The 23469-nt window shown below is 33.3% G+C and overlaps 1 protein-coding gene across 4 annotated transcripts in view; it reads left to right on the top strand.

Annotated features, from left to right (window-relative positions):
- Window positions 1-23469, top strand: part of LOC123551741 (MAM and LDL-receptor class A domain-containing protein 1-like) — a 45862-nt gene that overhangs the window by 8924 nt on the left and 13469 nt on the right. The window contains exons 6-13 of one of the 4 annotated variants that reach the window (XM_045340889.2): window positions 281-546; window positions 1479-1578; window positions 1817-1984; window positions 2316-2489; window positions 3842-4009; window positions 4841-5011; window positions 5706-5796; window positions 7223-8231. In XM_045340889.2, coding sequence (XP_045196824.2) covers window positions 281-546; window positions 1479-1578; window positions 1817-1984; window positions 2316-2489; window positions 3842-4009; window positions 4841-5011; window positions 5706-5796; window positions 7223-7904 — 1820 coding nt within the window. In that variant the 3' untranslated portion in view covers window positions 7905-8231. Of the gene's footprint in view, window positions 1-280; window positions 547-1478; window positions 1579-1816; window positions 1985-2315; window positions 2490-3841; window positions 4010-4840; window positions 5012-5705; window positions 5797-7222; window positions 8232-23469 lie in introns of those variants that run through there. The other 3 variants (XM_045340891.2, XM_053541269.1, XM_053541268.1) reach the window with 3 other exon arrangements.

Genomic DNA, 23469 nt, shown 5'->3' with positions numbered 1-23469 from the left:
GATTCTTCTTGCGGAGATAACTTTAATTTACACGGACCTGTTATTGAAGGATTTGGTTAACATTAAGAGTCATTGTGTATCATATTTTGCCAATGACTAAGGCGGTCCGCAACTATGTTCATTTTAATAATTTATTTTGTTGTTTCATGGTTTGTTTATGTGTTAGGCTCGTTCTATTTGAAAATGGCTATTTCTGTCGATTCTGCATCCTTGTTTGTCTTACGAAATATGTTCAGAATATCAAAATAAAATACATTAAACATATTTAACTATTAATTAGAGGGCTTTTACGTGTATATTGAAACCACGCCAGAGAAAGGTGACGGCTATATGAATAACTTCAAGGCAAAACTGATCAGTCCACAGAAGGGTCCTGGGCAATACTGCTTCACATTCTGGTACCACATGTACGGCAGTCATATAAATAGACTCAGCGTTTCAAAAGAGGAAGGCACGGATATAAAAGAATTATTCTTGAAAACAGGGGAACAAGGGAACAAGTGGATACTTGGACAAACACAATTTGAGGCCAAAAAAAGTTTTCAGGTGAATCAAAATATAATAAAATGCTTGTTTTTATTTACTTCACAAAAATCATTTCTAGTTTATTTTTCATGATTACATTACTGTTAATATTTTTATTACTATGATCATCATTATTATATCATGATATTTACTATTATTATTATTATTATTATTATTATAAGTAGTAATAGTAACAGTAGTAAAAGTAGTAGTAGTTGACTAAGCCCGAGAAATTATTCTCAAGACAAGTAATATGAGTTATATGAAATGCAATTAAAAATGATTGATTTGGCTATATACAGCGGTTGCATCCGAGTCCCGCCGAAACAAAAAGCATTCCGGATGTCATAATGCTTTATTGGCTACAATTATTTATCATACGTGCATTTTATTAAACGTTGCCCGCGTGACGATGCAACGTTAAAACACCTGTTACTAGTATTCCAAAAGTACATTTTAGTTGACAATTTTGTAGAACCAGAAACATTCAAATTGACAAGATGAAAATGATATAAATGAATGAAGAGATAATAAAACTGTAAAAATAAAATACAAAACGATATTTAGTTGTTTACAGTGTGAAACGACAGTGTTTAACGCACCCGTGAAAGTTACATTCATATATTTGTATTCTATACCTGAATGAATCTTACTTAACATAATCTGTTTCTTAAATGCTTTTTTTGTTTTCAATGGGCTCTAAATAAAATACTGTTTTAACACTGTTCTGTGACAATAGAATTCGGTTATATTTAAGATGATATTACTACCAACTTGAGTTCAGTATTTATGGACCAGGATACGAACATCCCCGCTCGCAATGTAAGTATGGATCGCGTCTATGTCACAGATAATGCCAAACACAATTTGTATTAACGTTAATCACCCATATGTACATGTAAACGATCGTTTAGCTTGCATGTCGTTGTTTTAGTTTTATTTGATTTTGACAGATTGCTATTGAGGGAAAAGCAACTGATTACTGGAAAACTTGGTATGGAGACACAGCAATTGACGATATAGTAATGTTTCCCAGTGAACAATGTCCAACAGGTCAGTACACATTTTATTTCACTTCCAACATATTTCATTTTCATTGCATGTTTCTCAGTACAAATGTATTTTAGTACTTTATATCATATCCTTGCATTTATTCTATACACTTTCGACAATACATTGTTCTGTTTGCTTTGTGTTTTCATCCAATAGTCATGTTGACAACAGAAGTAACGTCGGAAGTACAGTGTTTGTGTATTCTAGAAAATGCAAAACTGTTCTTTTTTCATTTAAGATTGTGGCGATCCTACTCCAGAAGCTGGGTTTGCAAATCCAATGAACATCAGAATTGGATCTGTAGTGCAAATAGCATGCGAAGCTGGTCATGAAATTGCAGGGAATTCATCAATTATGTGCTTAGCAAATGGTTCCTGGAGTGACAGGCCAGTATGCCAACCAATAGGTAAATAATATTTGAATGACGTCATTTCTGTATTGATTAAACATAATTATTGAAACATAACATACCCGTTATGATATAGTTTTGTAACGTATAAACAAGGGAAGACTTGAGGTACTACAAAACTGTAGGCTAATTGGACAATTATGCACTAAAATGGATTGTGCGTACCACTGCTCCGTGCTCAATGATCGATATGTACATGATTTACATAATTGTTCATTTTTGCACTAAAATAAATTGTGTGTACCACTGCTTCGTGCTCAGTGATCGGAATGATCATGATTTACACTGTCAATGTAAATTATATCAAGGGAAATACTTTGTTAATCAGATTGCATGACGCCGACCCTCAACAGTGGAATAATTGTACATACGTTAGAAGGCACTACATACAACATGACAGCAGTAGTGTCATGTGCAGTTGGCTTCACGTTGATTGGCAATGCATATGTGACATGTCAGGCGAATGGGAACTGGACAACGCAACCGTACTGCGTCAACAACAGTATTTATTTCACATTTGTATAACTCTAAATATCTTATCTTGTTATATATTTTAATTCCATACGTATACCTTACATTTAACAAACAATAATGTTTATTAGTCCACTACTGACTGTAAACCAGTTTCGGGGACGATAGGAATGCGCTTTTCTGTCTGTCTGTCATTCTGTCATTCAGTCCGTCCTTCCGTCCGTCCAATTCCGTGTCCGCTCCATAACACTGTCATTCATTCAGGGATTTTATTATTACTTGGCACAAATGTTTCCCATGATAAAAGACGACGTGTCGTGCACAAAACCCGGACCGCTGGCTTAATTAAAGGTCAAAGGTCAATAGGTTTTTTCCTGTCCGTTCGTGAATTCTGTCATCCATCAAGGGATTACAATATTACTTGGCATAAATGTTTCCCTGCATGAGACAACACGTCATGCGCAAAAACCGGGCCCTTAATTGAAAGGTCAAGGTCACAGAGGTCAAAGGTTAAATTCAAGAATGACTTTGTCCGGAGCATTTCTTCTTCATGCATGGAGCGATTTTAATTTAACTTGGCACAAATGTTCACCACCATGAGTCAACCCTTGTTTTTAGAGATACTTCCCTTTGTTATAACAATAAAAAGCTTATATTGTAACTTTTTTATTACTGGCCGTAAGGAAAAATCTAGACCACATTTCTGTGGTACAACATGCATGTTACATCCAATTTCAGGTGTATTTTGAGCTATCTCAAAGAGTTTTATATGGACTTATATGGATTTTTTATTTTTTTAGGATTAACTTCCCTTTGTCGTTACTATAAATAACTTATATTATAACTTTTTTTATAAGTGGCAAAAAAATATTTATATTTACACAGGTGCTAGTGTAAAGAAATTTGCTATGATGCGCATATATTGTAACATTCTAGCATGCTTGTTTATATTTGTAGATGTTTTGAAACAACAACTGTAGGTTTATGTATGTACAAATTTTAATCCAAGTGTTTTGTTATAGCATATTGATTATATACTACATTTGTATACACATCTTCGACTATGTTATTCTTTATTAGAGAAAATTAGGTGCATTCCAGTAGGGGACTTTGTATTGCATGGCAATACTTCATTCACTTGTTGTTTATGTCTTAGCTAGTACAAAAGTTTTATTGACGCTTTTAGTATCTACTTTTTGACACATTTTTACGATAATTCCAAAAGTTCTTTGAAACTTCGTATTTATCAGGAATGGTCGTCTTTTAAAAGTGTTTTTCAATTTAGTTTCGTTGAACTGTATATAATATATCAATTCAAAAGAAAACCCGATCGTGTTTATTCGTTATCAAGTCCGCTAAGTTGGTTATTGTTATTAAATTCAGACTGTAGTGATCCAACTCCAGAATCAGGAAATGTTGATGACAAAAACTTTCAGTATGGCTCAGTTATTGAAGTAACATGCATTGAAGGTTATAAAATCAGTGGAAATTCTTCAATAATATGCCAAGCAAATTCTACATGGAGTAACATTCCAGTGTGTGACCAGATAGGTAGGACAGTTGCAATGGTTTCAAACACATTTAATCCGAATATTCATGATCACATACATCACACCGCCTGTGTTAAGCATAATAAAGGATTAAATATGGTAGTTGTAATTCGCCGGATGTGCCTCCGCGGTCCATTCAAATATAGTCCGTATAAGTACATATAGTATCATTTTCACGGTTTCATGCCATAAATAAGCTTTGTTTGTGCTTGATTGTAAAGAGTTATTTAAATCAACCTTATATTCTTCCAAAGTTATACTGTAACTGCTGTTTAAAATTTCAGTTAGAGTAGGTATTTTTTTGATATCTTCCTACGCAGTATTGGCATTTTTATCATGTAACCATGATTTCCTTGCATTATTGTTAACCCAATACTTCTAGTGTTTATTGGTTGCGTATCTTCAATAAGAAATAGGGACATCCTTGGCAGAGTGGTTAAGGTCGCTGACTTCGAATGACTTGTCCCTCACCGATGTGGGTTCGAGCCGCACTCGGGACATTGAATTCTTCATGTGAATTAGCCATCCAGCTAGATTACGGAAGGTCAGTGGTTGTACTAAGGTGTCCGCCCATGATGAAATAATTCATGCAGGGCATCTGGCGTCTTCCTCCACCATCAAAGCTGGAAAGTCGCCATATGACCTATAATTGTGTCAGCGCGACAGTAAACCCAACAAAAACAAATTCAAGAATAATTTAGTCTCACAAGAAAGTAAAAGGCTTGAAGTGCTGGTAAAAAGATGTTATACAGTGTTTTATACGTAGAAAATGTTAGTGAGATATTTGGTACTTTCTTACATGTATCGAACCCTACATTTATCTTGATTTCAGAATGTGAAACTATGAATATCACAAACGGACATTTTGATACAGCACTCGGAACGACTTTTGGAAAAACTGCTACACAGTCCTGTGACACCGGTTTTACCTTTACAGGAGATGAAATGGTCACGTGCCTTGAAGTTGGTTGGAATGGTACTATCGCAACGTGTATCATTGCTGGTATGTAATTACTATTAAAGATATCATTATATTTTAATTATGCTATTTTACAGGCGCGTAGTATACAAATGCCCAGAGTTGCCTTCTTCATATGTATAAGTCAAAGTCTTCATAAAGCGTACAGATAAACTGAATCATTATAGCGACACTGTTTTTGCTCAAATATATCTATTTCCTTACTGCTTTTCTTGTGAGTTTTTCAAATGCTTGCATCAAATACCTGAACGTTTTGATTATTTGCTTTTTAAGCTGTTTTCGTGTATTTTCGTTTTAGAAAGATAAATCTTTCAGTAGACTTCAATTTCAGCAAGGATATCATTGAATCTTGAAAGAAATAGTTTGTCGCTTCGCTCGAGGTTTGCTCACAGTCGGTTGTTTTAATATGTTTAAGCTTCTGTTGGTCGTTGAAATGAATTCACTTTTTAAACGAAAGATAATTGGTCAAACGTTTACTTCTATGTATAAAAGTCTACATCATAAAATCTATTTTAGAATATTAATCATTTTCGGTACATATTTAGCTAACCGTGTTGTTTCATTTGTGTCTAAAACAACATTGTAATAAATGTTAATGACGCAGTGAATATGTACAATTTTGTATGCAACGTGTTCTTGGTTGAAGAATGTGAAAATAATTTTGACAAGAGTATTTCGCTTTACATAAAGCAAGGTTTCTTTTAACATTTTCTTTCAGACCCAGAAGCCAGTGCTCTAGTTGTAGTATATGCTATGGTTCCAGTTATTGTAATTGTTCTTACCTTAGTTTTATCATTCGTTATTTGGAGGTAAGTTGTTTAAGTACTTACTCAGTGTAAGTTTGAAATAAGAGTGGATTTTACTTTTCTTGTACGTTGACAAACAGTCACCTTATCGGTAATTCCAATGAGTAAGGCTAGATTTGGCATCATTTTCTTAACATTTTTATTGATTCATTATGATATGAGGCCGCGTCTAGCACTCAAGATACAATATACACACATCTGTTCATTTCTGAAAAGTTATTTCAAGTCAGATTCAAAAGGATGGCTGATTCATTATGTATTTGATCCTGTAGTTTAATTAACAACGCACGATGAAACAGAAACGTCTACTTAGAAGTAAGTCACGGTGTCCACATACCAATATGGCCGCCAAATGAAACGGCTTGAACAATATCAGTGAAGCATTTCGTCTATACATGCAATGCATACTATACAGCCGTTCGGAATACTAGGAGTCAGGAAAATTAACCTATTTAGCATACTTAAGTGATATAGTATACGTTACGGTAATATGTGTTCAAACAATAATGTTTAATAATAATGCCTTTCTCAGCATGGAATGATTTTATTTGCATTGCGTTGTCTTACTTGTTGAAGTAGGGTGAGTGCGAGGTTGGCATGCCCTAAACGCGTTTAACCCCGAGTTTCCTGTATGTAGGCTACTGACCGTTCCAAGACAGTGCCCCTATTTTCAACTTGTTATCTGTCCGTTATGTATTTTGTGTTGCGTATGTTGTCTTGTTTGTTGTCAGCGTTTCTTTCCTCTTTCTCCTCACTCTCCCTATCGCCCCAATCCTTTCCTCTTACCTTTGTGTTTCCTTGCCTTGGCATCCCCTCCATTCTTACTATGAATAAGTTATCGTGTCAACCTTTATTTTGCCTGCCGGAATCCTAAGTCGGTGCCATATTGTTTTTTTCTCTCTGCTTATGTGTGCGTTTGTGTGCTTGTGCGTCTGTGTGTCTTGGGCAGTGCCCTACAGTGTTGCTATATCTTACTTGTCTCTTTATCTATATAAGTTAGTTATGTGTGAGTTTGTTTGTCTTTTGTACGTGAGTGTCTGCGCTGCTGTGCTTTACGTTGTAGGGTAACTGTGATTACGGAACGTAGCATTCCCGTTTGAATATTCATCCTTGTTCCACTTTCCCGTTTCTACACCCCCCCCCCCCTTTTTTTTCTACCCCTTCCTTCCCCCTTTTGCTATATTTTGCATACAATTAAGATGTACTTGTTGCATTTCTGAAGCAACCCGTCTATAATATTTATCCGTTACAGCTGTTTTTGTTGTGGGCCTACTTTGCAAATACGTGGCTTTGAGGCTGTGTTTGGTGCGCTATGCTTCCGAGAAATCTACCCTTACCTATTATCTTTTGACAGCTATCATAAATGTCTTGTTTAAGACTTAAACAAGGTGTTTGGTTTGTATAATATATTACTTGATATATCATTTAGAAAAAGACATGTACAGTATGCAAAAGAGCAGAATACACACCACAAACCTGGAGGGAAGCAAACAATTCAATATGCGAGTGAAACATGTAATGAATATGGCCTCAACAATCAGAACCATGTATCAGAGACACCGGAAGCGATACCACAAGACGAGGAATATTCTTTTATTACAGACCATAATAAAGTGGAACCAACAGACACCACGTATTATAACACATTTGACAATATATGTAAAGTTGAAAATGATGTAGAAAGTCAATATGATCATACAAATGAAACATCGAAGTCGTTTTCAGATAATATATATTCGCATATATCTAGAAACAAATCTGGCATACAGGACGAGACAACTTACGATACAACATCGTGCCAAAACTCTGGAAATGAATCCATGAACACCAAAGCGCAATCAGAAGATGATAGTTATAGCCACCTTAGTATCAAAGGTCTAAATAAAGCAATGCATCAAAACCCTCAAACTACAATTCAAGAAGAATCTGAATACGCAAATGCAGCAGGAAACATCGATTTCATAGAAACTGAAAAAAATGGTTACTTCCATCTAAATGAAGTGAACATGAAAACACACACTGTTGAAAAAGAAGTAAACAGTCATGATGAAGATTGTGAATATTCTAATGTAATTAAAAGAACTGGAGATATCGAAACTACAGGAGAGTAAACTGACAATTTGTTACACATTACATTACTAAAGCCACAGGAGGGATCAAGCACTGCTTTATTTTAAAAGTAGGAGACAAAAGTGATGAAACATTATTTGTTACAATTACTTTGTGTTAGAGAATACATTTTCTATATTTATGCATATGTCATGTTAGTATTTTCGTTTATCTTCTGACGTTTGATTTTAAATTTGATATTCGAACAAACAATACTATGTATTTTGTTAATTCTATCTTACAACTGATATTACTCTAGGATTATGTTTATACTTTTTTCCACATCACGTTAGTAGTGAAAATCAAATAAATGTTTTTATCCAATATGACATTAAGTATGAATATTTTTTTCTACATCCATTTGTTTTAAATTGGATAATATGAAAAGTAAAGTATAAAGATACTCATCAGAATATTGTTATGCAACTATTTGCAAGTTACTTTCATATGGGTATTGAATTTATTGACTAGGGTGAATGCCCAGTGTGCTACACACCTACAATTTACAATATGAAATTATGTGTCCCCGTTTTAAAATTCAGATTTCGTATTTGTGTGTTATTAAAGGTTATTCCTTAGATATTGAGTGGTGTTTGAACTTTATTCTACATTTACTAAAGCAAGAAGTCTGTATATTATTTGCCTAGTATAGTGTTTCACCATGGCATGTGAATATGAATTATTTCTGTATTGTATTCTCTAGTAATTGTAATAAGTTTCGAGTTAATAGAGTTAATTAATCGTTCTGGTCTTAGTATTAATTGCAACTCGTTAACAAAAATAAACATAAATATGTCAACACTGCACAATTTGGCAAGAAGGTTAGATATTTCCAATTAATTGGCATTTCATAGTTGGTCATGTCGGACTTGAATAACAAGGTAGGGCTTTGTCCACTGTAGGCTGTAGACTGTCTCCTTTTTCTGTAATATTCAACATATTTTTCTTTCTTGTTTATTTGTTGTAATTAGGACAGAACATAGATTAAGCCAATAATATTTATAATCATACACACTGTGAGCCTGTTGGTATAAAAATTTCCTCCACATTTTACAACTACTTAACCCACGACCGGAAGAAGATATGATAGGATGTAATTGATTTGCACTATTAAATAATTTATGCTGGTTGAAATAACTATATTATTTAAACATCCTTATAAGTCAGCCTTGAATATGAATATATTCCATGAGAATAAAAAGATAATTTGAGAAATTTTAAGCATGCTGACACTGTGGTTTGTTGTTCACAACAAACAATCGAGTGACAAGTATGTGAAAATCTTTAAAATTCATACTATTATTCCCTAAGTCAATTCTCATGCTTTATGCCATTTTCAGTGGATCGGGAAATCAACAGTTTCATGAAAAATAAATCAGTCTGGGCTCACTACTGGATGCACATGCCATTAAAAGGGTCATGAAATTGGCCTTAATTTTTTCAAACGGTTTTAACAGGGTTTTAACAGGCCACCATTAAAATTCACCCATTACTTCTTACTATTTAATGGGATTTTCATACATTAAAAAGCCATGAAATGAGTATATTAAAACCCTGGTAAAATATACCTTGTTAAAATGACTTTGATGGCCATGAAAAACTGCTTAAAATAAACCATTAAAATAAGTTAACAGGCTCCTTAAAACTCCATGAAAATTTTTAATTGGCATGAAATTAATGTGCCATTAAAAAATTACCCCTTAATTCCACATTAATTAGTAAGAACTAATGGGGTCATTAGTTTTTTAATACTCTGTTAATGGCTGTTAATTATTAAAAACATGATTAATGGTCTCATTAAATATGTCAGATTCAATTTTAATGGGTTCGTAATATTTAAATTGTATATCAAATTAAGGGCCATGAAAATTTGCCATCAGAATTAGACATCTTAAGATAATCAACTTCATATTGATATTTGCCGTATTGATTTAAACTACGTATTACTACACATGTTAAAATATCTATACATATGTACTGTTTTGTAAAATGCTAGAAGAATATTCTTTCTTCTTTTTTCTCTCATTATTTTGTAATGTAAACATATGTAACAGCCTCGTACAAACATTTGTCATATTGTATCCTTATTCTGTCATATGATCATATGAAATGAGAAAATAAATGGATATTGTATTGTATTGTGTTGTACTGAGAAGGGTTTACAGGTACCGGTTTAATAGATCAAGTGACCATGTGGGTAGTTTTAACTATTCAACATTATAATATTGACAAACATTCTGACCAAGTTTTTATTGGTACAGAGATTAGACATCAGATGTATCCAAAAGGCCACTGTTGATGACAATGTCAGCACACAATGGGCAATCACAGTTTAGCTCTACTTCAGTACTTTGTGCTCAGGTGCATGCACTTAAACAGCTAAGAGCCAATGTTTGAGGGATTGCATCACAAGTAGCTCCCCCCTCCCCAATCAAGCGTACCACACTCTTTGATTCATTGAAACGCAGAAGCGATTGATCTGCCCATGCCCCAAATGAATTTAACTTAGACTGTAAATCTTCACAATCATGTGTACTGTTCACTTCTCTATAAACCTTAGTTTCTACTCAAGGATTGAAAATATTGAAAATCTAAATTGGTCTAAACACATTTTATAATGTAAATTCCTTACTCCACACATTTTCTTATACAAATGCTGATTATTTGGACAGGAAAAACAAAAAACAGACAAAGTGGCATGCATCAATACGTATTTACTCTTACCTAAATAATTTAGATTGATGTTATCAAATAAAGTAATATGTTTTCATCCAACATTCATTAAAACAAATCCGTTTTTGTAGGAACACAATTTGGCATTTGAAAAAAATGGCGTAACTGCATCAATGGGAAATAACTTTAATGCAACTAAATATAACATCATGGTATATTATAGACGATGTGTGCGTAGTATGTATTTATTGTGATTAAAGTCCCAATATGGGACTGGAATTATAAGCATTCGATGGGAGTGCAAGCCAAAAACCAAAAAAAAAAAGAAAATATACGAATCACATTTTACAGAATGGTGGATTTAATGGGCAGCAAATTGCTGTTAACTCATTAACACCTGCAGACATATCGCCGCTTAATTACTGGCATCAATTTTCCGATACATTCCTGAGCCACTTATCAATTTATCTGCTTTGTATGCCTGTGGATTTTCACTGATAATCAATAATCGATAAGATCTAGGCATCCTTTGATCAATATTAGGGACAAACATCTGTTTATAACAGGTGAATAAAACTGAAATTTTCACATCTGATACTACAATTTATGATCTATTCAAAATTCTTAAATTTAGTATTATTTTAATTTGCAAAATTGTTTCACATGCCTACTGAAGTAACACGAATATGGAAAACTGCAATATTCAAGAAAGATTTGACAGGAAAAAAACAGCCATTATTTGATTATTTTATATTTATTCAAATATCATTTACCGCTAAACTTTAAAGCAAATGATAATATAAAAGAACAGAATTATGTTTTATTTAATAAAATTAAAAATACTGAATCAAAAAGAAAGACTCTGCAGTATAATAGAATGAGAAAATCAAACAGGAAATATCTAGAAATAACTTTGTAGTTTCGATATTGAGTGATGAGTGTATTAAAAATACATGCTTAAATAATAAATATTTTGATAGTTTCGATCGCTTCCGGGTTTTATAAATTTTTAGTGTAAAATATTTAATAAGTTGACTTTGACAGCAGTCCAATCGTTAGTACTCTTACTAACGTAAAATCACGTCACGCGGCATACAGTACTATCAGGCAGATAGCGCATTTTTGCGACCTTCGGCATACACGCTTGTTATCTTTTGACGGATAAATACGACATGCGGTACTCGATAAGAGTTAAACTGAACGCATAAATGCGATCTGCGTCCTTAATGAGTTAAGGGCCATTAAGTTTACTCTTAAATGAAATCGTACAGAACCTGAACATATAATGGGCATTAAATCAAATTTAAGGGCCATGAATAATCCTGTTAAATTCAAAATATACAGAATTTCACTATTTTTTCAAAGCCATTAACTTTTTAGCTACCAAACTAAATTTTTTGTGGCATGATTCATGGTCAAAAATGGGTGTTTTAATGGTATTTTAACATGTAACCCATTAATATTGTGAAACCTGTTAAATAAAGTGACGCAAGAATGAATGGGGTTAATTAACGGTTTTTCCTATTTTAATGGGTATTTGACAGGGTTTTATGCTATGTTAAATGGTATTTGCATCCAGTAGTGGCTTTTCATTTTACAAAAACTCATATAATTGAATCTTTAAATATATTTGTCTGTATTGCTGTGTATGCCACATAGGTGTAAGACCTTCGGGATGAAAACAAAACAAACTTGTAAACTTGAATATATATATGAGAAAACCTGTATTAGTGACATGATATAATAATTGTATAATTAGTAGTTTAAAATACTGGAAAGTCATTGTTTCTCTTATGTTGTTACAGAAACTAGAAACTTCTAATTATCTCATCTAAGACAAATCAAATTCTACCATATTTTTCATATAAATGTTGGTTCTGTTGTCATGGCAACAGAAATTCCAAAGCACCCATGCGTCATGAAAATATTGAGGTCTATAGATACCGGTAAAAGACTCGTGATGATATCAAAATTATACGGTTAAGTTATTTTTCCGTAAAATCGCTTAAAACTGTTCCTAAATATTCAAATGTATGATGTTAAGTAAGTGTTAGGCATAGTTTGTTCATTAATGACTTGAAACATACACGCTATGCACGACGACGTCATATTCTTTTCATGACGTTCTTAACATTACGTCTCAAAATGCCCTCGGTGACTAACTTAAAAACATTGTAGCTCCTAAAATAGTGAAGATAATCACTTCAAATTTTCAGATTTGAAAGATAAAAGAATGTTCTTCATGAATATTTTGATATCTCAATTTTGAAATTCTTGTCACTAATACAGGTTTTCTCATGGAACGCCCCATATATATTCTTTTTATAGATCTATTAAAAATATACTTTGAATTCATTTCTGATGTCTAACAAGTTAAAATATGAATGAAATTACAATAATTTTATTTTGTGTGTCCGTTTTCAGGCATTTATATAGCTGAATCGGTGTTTCATTACCATTTGAAATATTGTTCTTGATGATACCATTTGACAATGTAGCTTCTGTGTTGATTTGAAAGACATCATGATTGATGATCTGTTTTGTTCTTTCAAAGTTCTTTCGTTTTCTTAGTTAAAGTTTCCAACTATTTGACATATAAGATAAGAAGTTCAATTTCAAATTGATTACTAGTAATTAAGAATCGTGTTAAATGTATGGTTGTTTATTTGATGGTTATCTACAGGCAAGATCACCGAGGCGGTCAATGTCTGTTTGATTGTTGTTGTTTTTTTCTGTATGAACGTTTGCAGAAGCCATTTGGATGTGTTTGAGGCTTCGGTCGAAAACACAAACATATCCAAAGGGCTTCTGCAGACGCTAATACGCAAAACAAATGTGTATTGTCGTTATTCTTGCTAAAACATTAAACGATGAGTAAATGTAATGTTTTCATATGTAATGACTTTACGATTCCGGTTTATTTTTTAAATACTATTCTGTTGTTCTTGCAAACGGAAAACATGTTTGGTGATGGATACTAGTATTTAAAATACTAGTTTCAGACAGCAGGGTCCAGAAATCAACAACATTACTGAAAGAACAGACTGATGATTTTTAAAGGATTTTTTTTTTTCATGTCTCGTCATTACAAACATAAAATTACCAATAATTTTTCACATTACTTCAAAATTTGGTAAACATTGGCACAATTTCAAGAATAATAACTTTACATTCGAGTTATTATGAGTACGGACGCATTTAGAGTACGGATGAATACGAACGTAGTGACAAGCTTTCAACCTTTTTATCTAAATTCTTCGAGAAATTAAATAAAAAATTACGGGCTGGTACTTACCAAGAATAAATATAAAATATAAAAACAAACAATCGCACAAGTTACACGCGATTCTTAAACATTCATTCAGTGATTAATGCAGTTTTGAATAAACCCTTTTATGGATCAAGTGTCGCGTGCAAATGCTCTTGAAAATGTAGATAACATGCTAAGACATTTACCTTCAAAAACAGATAAACTTGCCAATAACATCCTATTCCGTTTGTAAAATTATTTTTTTACTCCAAACGCACTTTGAAGTAATCAACTTTCCACAGAAATTAAGCATCATAGTTTACTATGTTTCGTCGTATATATGCGAGCAATAACGTATTCAAAGACATTGCTTTTATAGTGCTCTTATTCTATGTGAGCCGCGCCATGAGAAAACAAACATATTGCGTTTGCGACACATTATATGTACCTTCGATAAACCTATTTCGGCAAGCCGAGGCTCCCTGCATGTTTACTCATTGTTGTTATATGTTATTTTCTGGTCCTTTAGAGAGCAATCCTTATGTTTCTTGCATACCAGACGGGGATTTCCGATATTTTTACGTGCTTGAAAAATCCATCTTGCATCCCGAAGTGTAAGATGACTCTCTTGCTGTAAATGAAGTATTACGAACTACATAAATGTACAAGATTTATTCAATAATTCATGTTTCATTTTATTAAACGGAATAAAAAGCCAATACTTTGATAGTTCCTCTTTGTTCATGAAAGTATACTTTTCGACTCGAAAAAAAAGCGTCATTAAAAATAATCAAAGTACTGAACGTACAGAAAGGCTGACTACCACAAAACACTGGATGAAAACTGTGCTGGAAAGATGTTTGCAAAATCTTAAGATATTATGGGTTTTCATATCAAACTAAGGCGAGCATAGGGTATTGTTGTGATGAACCAACTTGATTAACTTGTGAAGCATATTACAGACTATAGATGGTGAAAAAATATATTGTATTTGCTTCATTGGGAATAACATAATTAGTGAGATAAACGGCACATAATTCTCACTTAGGAATCTGAAATCGCAAAAAAGGTCAGGTTCCTAGAACGCAATCCAATCAAACCACAACCCCGTAACAGTGTATGTATTGATGTGTATACATAAATATATCTTCAAGTATAAATGAAATAAAAATTATAGACAAACGAGGGCAAAATGAACAATGATAGGAACAAAGCCGAGCACCGTCTTGTAAATGTCAGTGGCAAACATACCACAGGTTAATTTAAACTGGATTATGCTACGTTTGTAACCTTATCATTGGCCCCCACCATGGTTTCAAACTTAACACTAAAAAGCAAAGATGATTCATTGACATTGATAAAGCATGGATTGCACATAAATAAGTAAAATCTCATATCAATATAGCGTGTTTAGGAGACTATCCCAGGAACAATGAAACTGCTTATATTGTGTAAATTTTAAGGGGTACAAACAATAGCAATACAAGACTTTCTTCTGGTTAGGAACATTAGAAAAAAATGAGGTATTATAAAGAACAATTACAAGAAACGGAGGATCTAAAAGGAAGAAAGATGTAAGAATGTGAAAAATACCCTACGTTGCCAAATTAAACGTTTATGAATAAACTATCGGCTTTTACACTTGAACTTTTGATAACGATTTTGCATATTTTGACAGTCAACGTTTATGGCATGCCAGTTGTCCAATAATAACTTGAACCCAGGTTCACGGTTGAAAAGCTAGGATTAACGATTGATAAACCAGGTTTTTCAAACGTAAAACCAGGGTTTTCGGATACTAACCTATATTTTCGAGCGAAATCAAAGGATACCGCCGTTAAGATAGTTTACGCTCGTAAACATAGGTTCACTTTTGTAAACCCAAGTTCACGGTCTTAAACATAGGTTCACGTTCGTAAACTATAGTTTACAAGCGTAAACCGGGGTTCACGAGCGTAAACATAGGATAACGAGCGAAATTCGTAGTTTATTCGAGAAACCTAGTTTATCAAACGTAAACCATGGCTTACGGTCGATATATAAGGATTAAAAAATCAACTATGAAATTCAGGCGTGAACATGGGTTTACGGCCGTGAACCCATATTTACGCGCGTGGACCTACGTTTACGAGCGTGCACCCCTGTTTACGACCGTGAGCCTAGGTTTATGATCGTGAACCATAGTTTACGGACGTGACATGCTTACTTGACCTTATGCTTACTTGATATTACATGGAAAACTTTAGTAGCAACGTCTGATCTAAATAAAATACACGCATATCGGTGACGTTTTACCCCAAATATATATGAGAGACGTTGAAGGGGAAGGCGAAGGTTGAAATCTCAAACTCTCTAATGTCGTTATATGATCACCGTGCGCAGGGTTCGTGTAAGGGAATTTTTTCAAAGTAGCGCAACTCCTGATCAGAATCGCGTCACATTTGCAGTGCAATGAGCAGAGAAATTGCGAATCACGATGGTGTATCTTTTGTTTTGTTTCATTAAAGTATATTAAAGCTAGAAAAAATGTCTACGTTATTTTTGAACAACCCTCGTAACGATGGATAAACTAGATTTTTCGAACGCAAAAGGATGTTAACCTATTCTTTCGAGCAAAATCATAGGATAACGTCGTAAACCATAATTCATGCTCGTAAACATATGTTCACGTTCGTACACACAAGTTAAGGTTCAATCGAGAAATCTAGTTTATCAAACGTAAATATGGGTTCAAGAGCATAAACTATGGTTTACGCCCGTTATCCTATGTTTTCGCTCGAAAATATATGTTAGTTAATAAGAAATAATAAATCTGTTCCTATATTTTATCATTTAATAAAATATGGCAATTATTCGCATCCGAACGACTGGTTTTACGTTCGAAAAACTTAGTTTATCGATTGTTAATCCTAGTTTTCTCGACCGAGAACCTGATGATATTATTAGACAATTGGCGTGCTATAAACGTTGACATATGTTTATAAAGAAGCGATAACAAACATTGAGGGACATAATATCGGATAAAATGTAAAGGTAACAAACACAACATCTGTACTTCGATATGCAAATCCTCCCACCCCCCACCCACATCATGTATGGACACTGATCAGATGGGGCGATTTTCTTGCGGTATAAGGGACATTTTAGGCTCGAACCCTGCTACAAACTGGACTGTTAATGATTATGGTCTAGTCCTGTTCCTTCCCTAATACGATGCTTAGAAAAATTGACTGACCCGTAATAGTGTATCTCCTTTTTTGAAGAGTACTCAATTCCTACGATAAGACTAACTATTTGTTTTTATTTTGCATTTATTCTTTAGTTTACAAAGTTTGGAAGAAATGTAGGTAGGTTTGTTTTTATTGAATGCAGAGAGCAAGGCCATAATTTTTAGGTGTTGGAGCTTAATTTCTGTCCGATAAAATCCTTTACTTACTTGAGACTCCCAGGAATAATTGTTATCGACAGTTTTATTTTGTGTTTTATAATTGTTACGCAATACTTTGAGGTTTCTTTTAGCAGAATATTTGGTAAAATAAATTCTCTGCGATCGTTTTGCGCAATGGTTATCACTTTGAAATTAGTCTCTGTTTGAGCTGGAGGAAAAAACATAATTTATACAAAATTAAAAAAAAAAGCAACAACGAAAAACAAAAAACCGACACGGCAAAAGTTGTTTAAAAATGCAACAAAGTGCGAAACAATGTTAACTCAGTGAAGACTGTATCAAATGCAATTATTAAACGTTGCCATTACGGGTCCACTATCTTAATATGACCTGAAATACAGTTGAAAACGTGTGATTAAACAAAACTCGCTTACATCTACGCTCCACCCCTTAAGCAAATTGGAAACAAAACACTTTTTACAATATATCTTTCAGCATTCATCAGAATGTTTCTAAAACGAATTTAGTATAAAAATAGCCAAAAAAAAAAACAACAGAAAAACAAACAAAAAATAATAAAACGCACACACACACACACACACACACACACACACACACACACACACAAACAAACAAACTGCCGTTAAATCAATTTATATTATAGTTTCTATTGTAAATGTAAACATTATTTCTGTAGCAAAACATAGTATGTACGCTGTTTCGATATACAAAACGTAGAATGTGGTCATTTATTTCTTCTCACGTTACTGTGGCAATTCAACGCAGCGATAACGTCCCGTAGAACCTATAGCAAATGATCGTGAAGAATTGATTCTTAAAACTATAGTCCTAAATATAAGACCTGACATAACTCATGTCTCTTAATAAGTTCACTTTAATTGATATTTTTTTTTTATTTTCAATGTAATGTCAGGTGGTCGAATAATGCGCAGTATGACTCATATCGACATTTGTTTATCGGAACCAGTGTTTGTTTAATTAGCTATTTATAGACCTGGGTCATAATCTATCACGAAGCGGTCAACAGTGTTGAGCATTATGTAATATTTTCTAATGTTATCTTTCAAGTATTTTCCGTACGAAAAATAAAACATTATTATAACATGTTTGAGCAAATAGATTTATTGAAACAGGTAAGTCTAAACATCTTAATACAACTCTATAGCAAAACTGATAAACGTGGCGAACTATTTGAATTGATATTTTCTGTTGTCAGTCTCAGCACATGTTGATCTTTGTGGAATCTCGATTTATGTTTATAATAGTCTGGCGAATAAATCGCCAGCCCAAAAATGAATTAAGAATTCGTAACATTACGCTGCAACTGATAAAACAAAAATGGAACTAAACAGTGTTATTTTTCATTGAAACGTCATGACGTCTTTCCTGTTTACGGACTTTGCTAAGAAATTGTTCTAAAAAGAAGGCCGTTCAATTGATTTCATTTTCATCATTATAACTTGTGGGATGCAAGAGAAAGATTCTACCATATGTTACAGCTGTAGGTGGGAATATCCGGTCTTGGGTAACTGTTTACGCAGTAACTCGGCAGAGCCTCGTTACCGCCTCAGCAGGTATCCCCGAGACCGGAAATTCCCATCTGCACTTACAACCAGTGATAGAATAGTATAATAACAGAGTTTCGCATAAGACAGTGGTATCGGTCATAAGGATCTGTGAACGTTTCATTTCTGGTCACCACACAGTGTCAGCTATTATTTTGTTTACTGATCTAAAATACGTAAGTACTTAGACTGCTGATCACAAACTTCCTGATAGTATACAACTATACTCTTACTACAATGTGATAAGTACAACTTAATTGTTTGTCGTTAAACAGGATATTGTGATACTTAGTTTGTATATATTCGTGTTAAAATAAAATTAAATGGATGATAAACACCAAACGTCATTGCAGAATTCAGTGACAACATGAAATGGCTAATAGTCAGTATTTGAGACTACTGTGGATACTATTTTCTATTTGCAAATCTTCAGCAGGTACGTATTTAAAACAGAAGTTTCACTTGTAAAATATGATAACAGAAACTTTTCTTGGAAAGGTCTATAATGACAATTCACCACGTAATTGACGAAGCATGATTTAATGTAGCGTTTGTGTGTGTTCGGGTTTAACGTCTTTTTCAGCAATTTTTCAGTCATATAAACGACGGTGTATACTTGTAGCAATGAGCACAATGCCCAACTTTATAGTGCTGCCTCACTGGAATATCACGCCATAGACACGTGACATGATACCCCACCCAGTCACATTATACTGACACCAGGCTGATCAGTCCTAGCACTATCCTCTTAATGCTGAGCGCCAAGCGAGGCTTTGAATAGGTAAAGAACCCGTTATCTTTGATTGGCTGCCGGATGTTTTCCTGAAGCATGGCTCTTTGTAGCAGTCCTCTAGATAGATATAGTAAGCAATTTTCTTTGAGTGACTGTCGGGTCAATAGTTGCTACAGAAAAACTGTTAAAATTTTCAACTGGTGCATGCACTCGTTTATCTTAAAATGACCCAGCTCATGCAGAAATACCAACGTTATAATCTTTTCAGCCCTGAAATGCAGAATATAGGCAGTATAACACACGAATACATAATTTTGGAATTATCCTTCATAAGATTGTATTTCTACAACAATTAGATGTCATGAAATGTAAAGTACTTTAAGAAAATAATGCTTGAAAGAGTTTTTGTTGCACTTCTTTGGCATAAAAAGTTGAAATGTGTTTACGGGCACACAAAGATTCCCGTGGTAACTTGAAAAAGTTCTATAGTAATGTCATGGACACGTGTTGTTTTTATATTTCTATTTTCTTTTGCATTTGATGAGGGTGATTTAACTGAAATTCACATGTACTCCTGTGCTTGTTTTACATTAAATCGAAAACAATATTTTACCGAGCGAACACCAAAGTTTAAATATTGCATTTAATATTTATTCGATGAAACAAACTTTAAAACGTGTATATATATTCAGTCATTTAACTATTACACCTGTTCAGCTGTTTATACTTTTTACCGATTTTAGCCTATTTTACCCCAATACCTTGACGAGTTTAACCAATGATAAAGTACTTAGTTTTCAACCTTTTCTATAATAAAATGTTTTTTGTTTTTTTTTCAATATAACGAGAGATATGATATAAAACATATATGGATGACTGCTTTTTTAACTTCCTGAAAAGCTTTGAATATCAATGCTAATGGAAGATTTAAAGAGTAATAAATGTGTGCTTGTCTTTTATTTTTGCAATTTAGCCTTTGTTTAATAAAAATCGGCATTATAAAGAATTTTCATGTTCAAATTTGTAAATTTTATGCAGTAACAATTTGAAAGATGTCAGACACTGTGAAAAATCTTCATTGTAGATGAACACACATTGTACATGTGTATTTACTACCTTGCTTTGGAACAAAATGATATCTATATTAACAATAGCATCTGCGTAAATATTTCGTCTAATGATAATGATTTAAATTCTCGTCGTATGAAAATGGTATAAGTGGCTGTCTTGTATTTTCGACATATCATAAAAAAATACGTTTTCTTAATTTATATAACTGTTAACAGTTTCATTCCGACACGTACGTATTTTTTGTCTCATCGACAGAATATCATTTCCAATTCAATTTGTTGTTTATGTTTGTTTTTTGAACGTAGTTCTTTTAATGCAATTCTGTGTTCAGCATTATAATTACTATAATAACTAATATAAATGCAAAAAAAAACAACAACAAAAAACAATTAAGTACACAATGCCCGTGCGTTCTTAAAAAAGCATGAACATGCTAATTAGATTATGCATGTATTTCGAAATCCGCCAAACGTACGTTCAATAGTCAGTGAGGAAAATATACTAGATGAAAACCTAAACAGGATCAAAAGTGTTACAGTTATTTTTTTAAATTTATGATATAAGGAAAAACATTTTATTAACGTTGACTTCCTTATTAATCATGTAACTGTAATTTATTTCCTCACGTTTTGCACACGTCCCGTGTTATGCAATGGGTTATCATTTCTGTAAAATACGTAAAATACAGAGGTCAATCAAAATATAAGAAAGTGTTTTTGGTCTTTAAGTGCTAGTATAAGTGTTAAAACCAACTTTCAAATAATTATCGACATAGCTTTAAGAGAGAACGAAGTCTAAACAAATAATCCCGGTATACTCGGTAGATTTTGATCCACGTGCGTGTATAATTTTGATTCTGACTAGTTTGTTTTAGCTACCGAGGGAGACTCCTTTGACTGCGATTTTGAGGATGGGTTTTGTAACTGGAAACAGGACAAAACAGATGACTTTGATTGGACTAGGCTCTCAGGAGAAACGTTGACAGATGAGACAGGACCAGACTCCGATCACACATCAGGAGGTAACAAACCTGAATTATTAAAGAAACTAATAATACTTGAACGTCACAAATTACTAATCCCGTGTAATTATGATTTTGAATATCGAAATGAGGTTGAGCTTACTTTAAGTTTATTTATATGAATAGAATTTGCGTTTCCCCTTTCATTTCAAGCTAACCCATGCGCTTTCAATGTACAACAAGTATAAAAACAAACTTATTATCATACAGTCTATGTATATTTCCACTGCTTTTGAAAAACAGTCACTTTTTGCCAGTTCAATGTGTTTTTTTTTTATAATTTATCTTTCAATCTTCGTACATTTACAAAATTGTAATATGATGACATGGAAATTATTTTTAACATAGAAATACCATGTATTTAATGGTCTTCGCATCAAGCAACCACTTGTTTTACCTAGATTTCAATGAATTTATATTTATTGTTTTGTCACTATTTGAATCAAAATTACAAACAAAGACAGTATTTACATTTACTCAAAGACCTAAAATGTTACATAATGGTAACAGATCATTATGAAATAAGTTTGAAAGTCCGATCTGCTTGGATCGAGATACTTGTATTTGTCTCGTCTGCGAAAGTGACCGAGTACATTGGTATGCGGTTTACCTATATATTTTTGTATTTGTATCAACACGAGGATTGCTGTGGTTTATACAACATGCACTTTGCTACCATTACATGTATTATAGATTGTTTTATATATTTTGAATGTTTATGTTATATACACGCATCCATACAAACGCATTGTATGTTTCCTGATGAATATTGCTCCCTCCTTGTTTTTGTATCCAAATTTGTACATTATATATTTCATACATTAGAGGGTTTTTACGTGTATATTGAAACAACACGATATAATATTGGCAAAAGCACGGCTCGACTGATCAGCCCACAGAAGGATCCTGGACAATACTGTTTCTCATTCTGGTACCATATGCATGGCAATCATATCAATAGACTCAGTGTATCAAAAAAGGAAGGAACGGATACAAAAGAATTATTCTGGAAAGGAGGAAATCAGGGAAAACAGTGGATATTAGGACAAATACGATTAGTGGCTGTAGACAGTTTTCAGGTAAATGCTTCTGTCGAAGTTAAAGTATATGCCATTATTTTTATCTTAAACATATGCAGATTCATTTAAGACGTATAGCTGTTATTACTGTTATTTTTTATATATTACATTTTTAAAGAACACTTTCGTATTTAGTGCCACATATAATTCATGTTCCAATATGACAAATCTGGCACCTGTGTACGAAAACATCTGCTTGTAATGAAGAATAGGTTGTGTCTGTGACACAAATAATAGCACAGTAGATACATTTATATACTACGATCGTAAAACTTGCATAGATTGCATTTGGTCTATCTTAACAGATTATTATTGAGGGAAAAGCAAGAGATCACAAGGAGTCATGGTTTGGTGATATAGCAGTTGACGACATAGTACTATTTCCTATTGATAAATGTCAAATAGGTCAGTAAGTCATTTATTTCATGTTATAATATGATTGTCGTTGGCTCAACACATCTATTCTATGTATATTTAAGACTTTTTTTTCTTTTTATTGTTTAACTTTAATAGCAGATGTTCTATTTGAAATAGATTGCTCTTACTTTTTGTTGTTAATTTTTGTTTTGATTCATTATTCAGCCATCGATAGGGACACTTTAGACTGCAGTTTTGATGATGGGTTTTGTAACTGGGAACAGGAAAAAACTGATGACTTTGATTGGAAAAGGCTATCAGGATCTACCCCAACTGACAAAACCGGACCGGACTTTGATCACACATCAGGAGGTAAATAGCTTGAATCTGAACTGTTAAACTGTATCTT

This window comes from Mercenaria mercenaria, chromosome 4 (assembly GCF_021730395.1).
Source record: "Mercenaria mercenaria strain notata chromosome 4, MADL_Memer_1, whole genome shotgun sequence".
NCBI lineage: Eukaryota > Metazoa > Mollusca > Bivalvia > Venerida > Veneridae > Mercenaria > Mercenaria mercenaria.
This window is presented reverse-complemented; position numbering and strand designations above follow the sequence as displayed.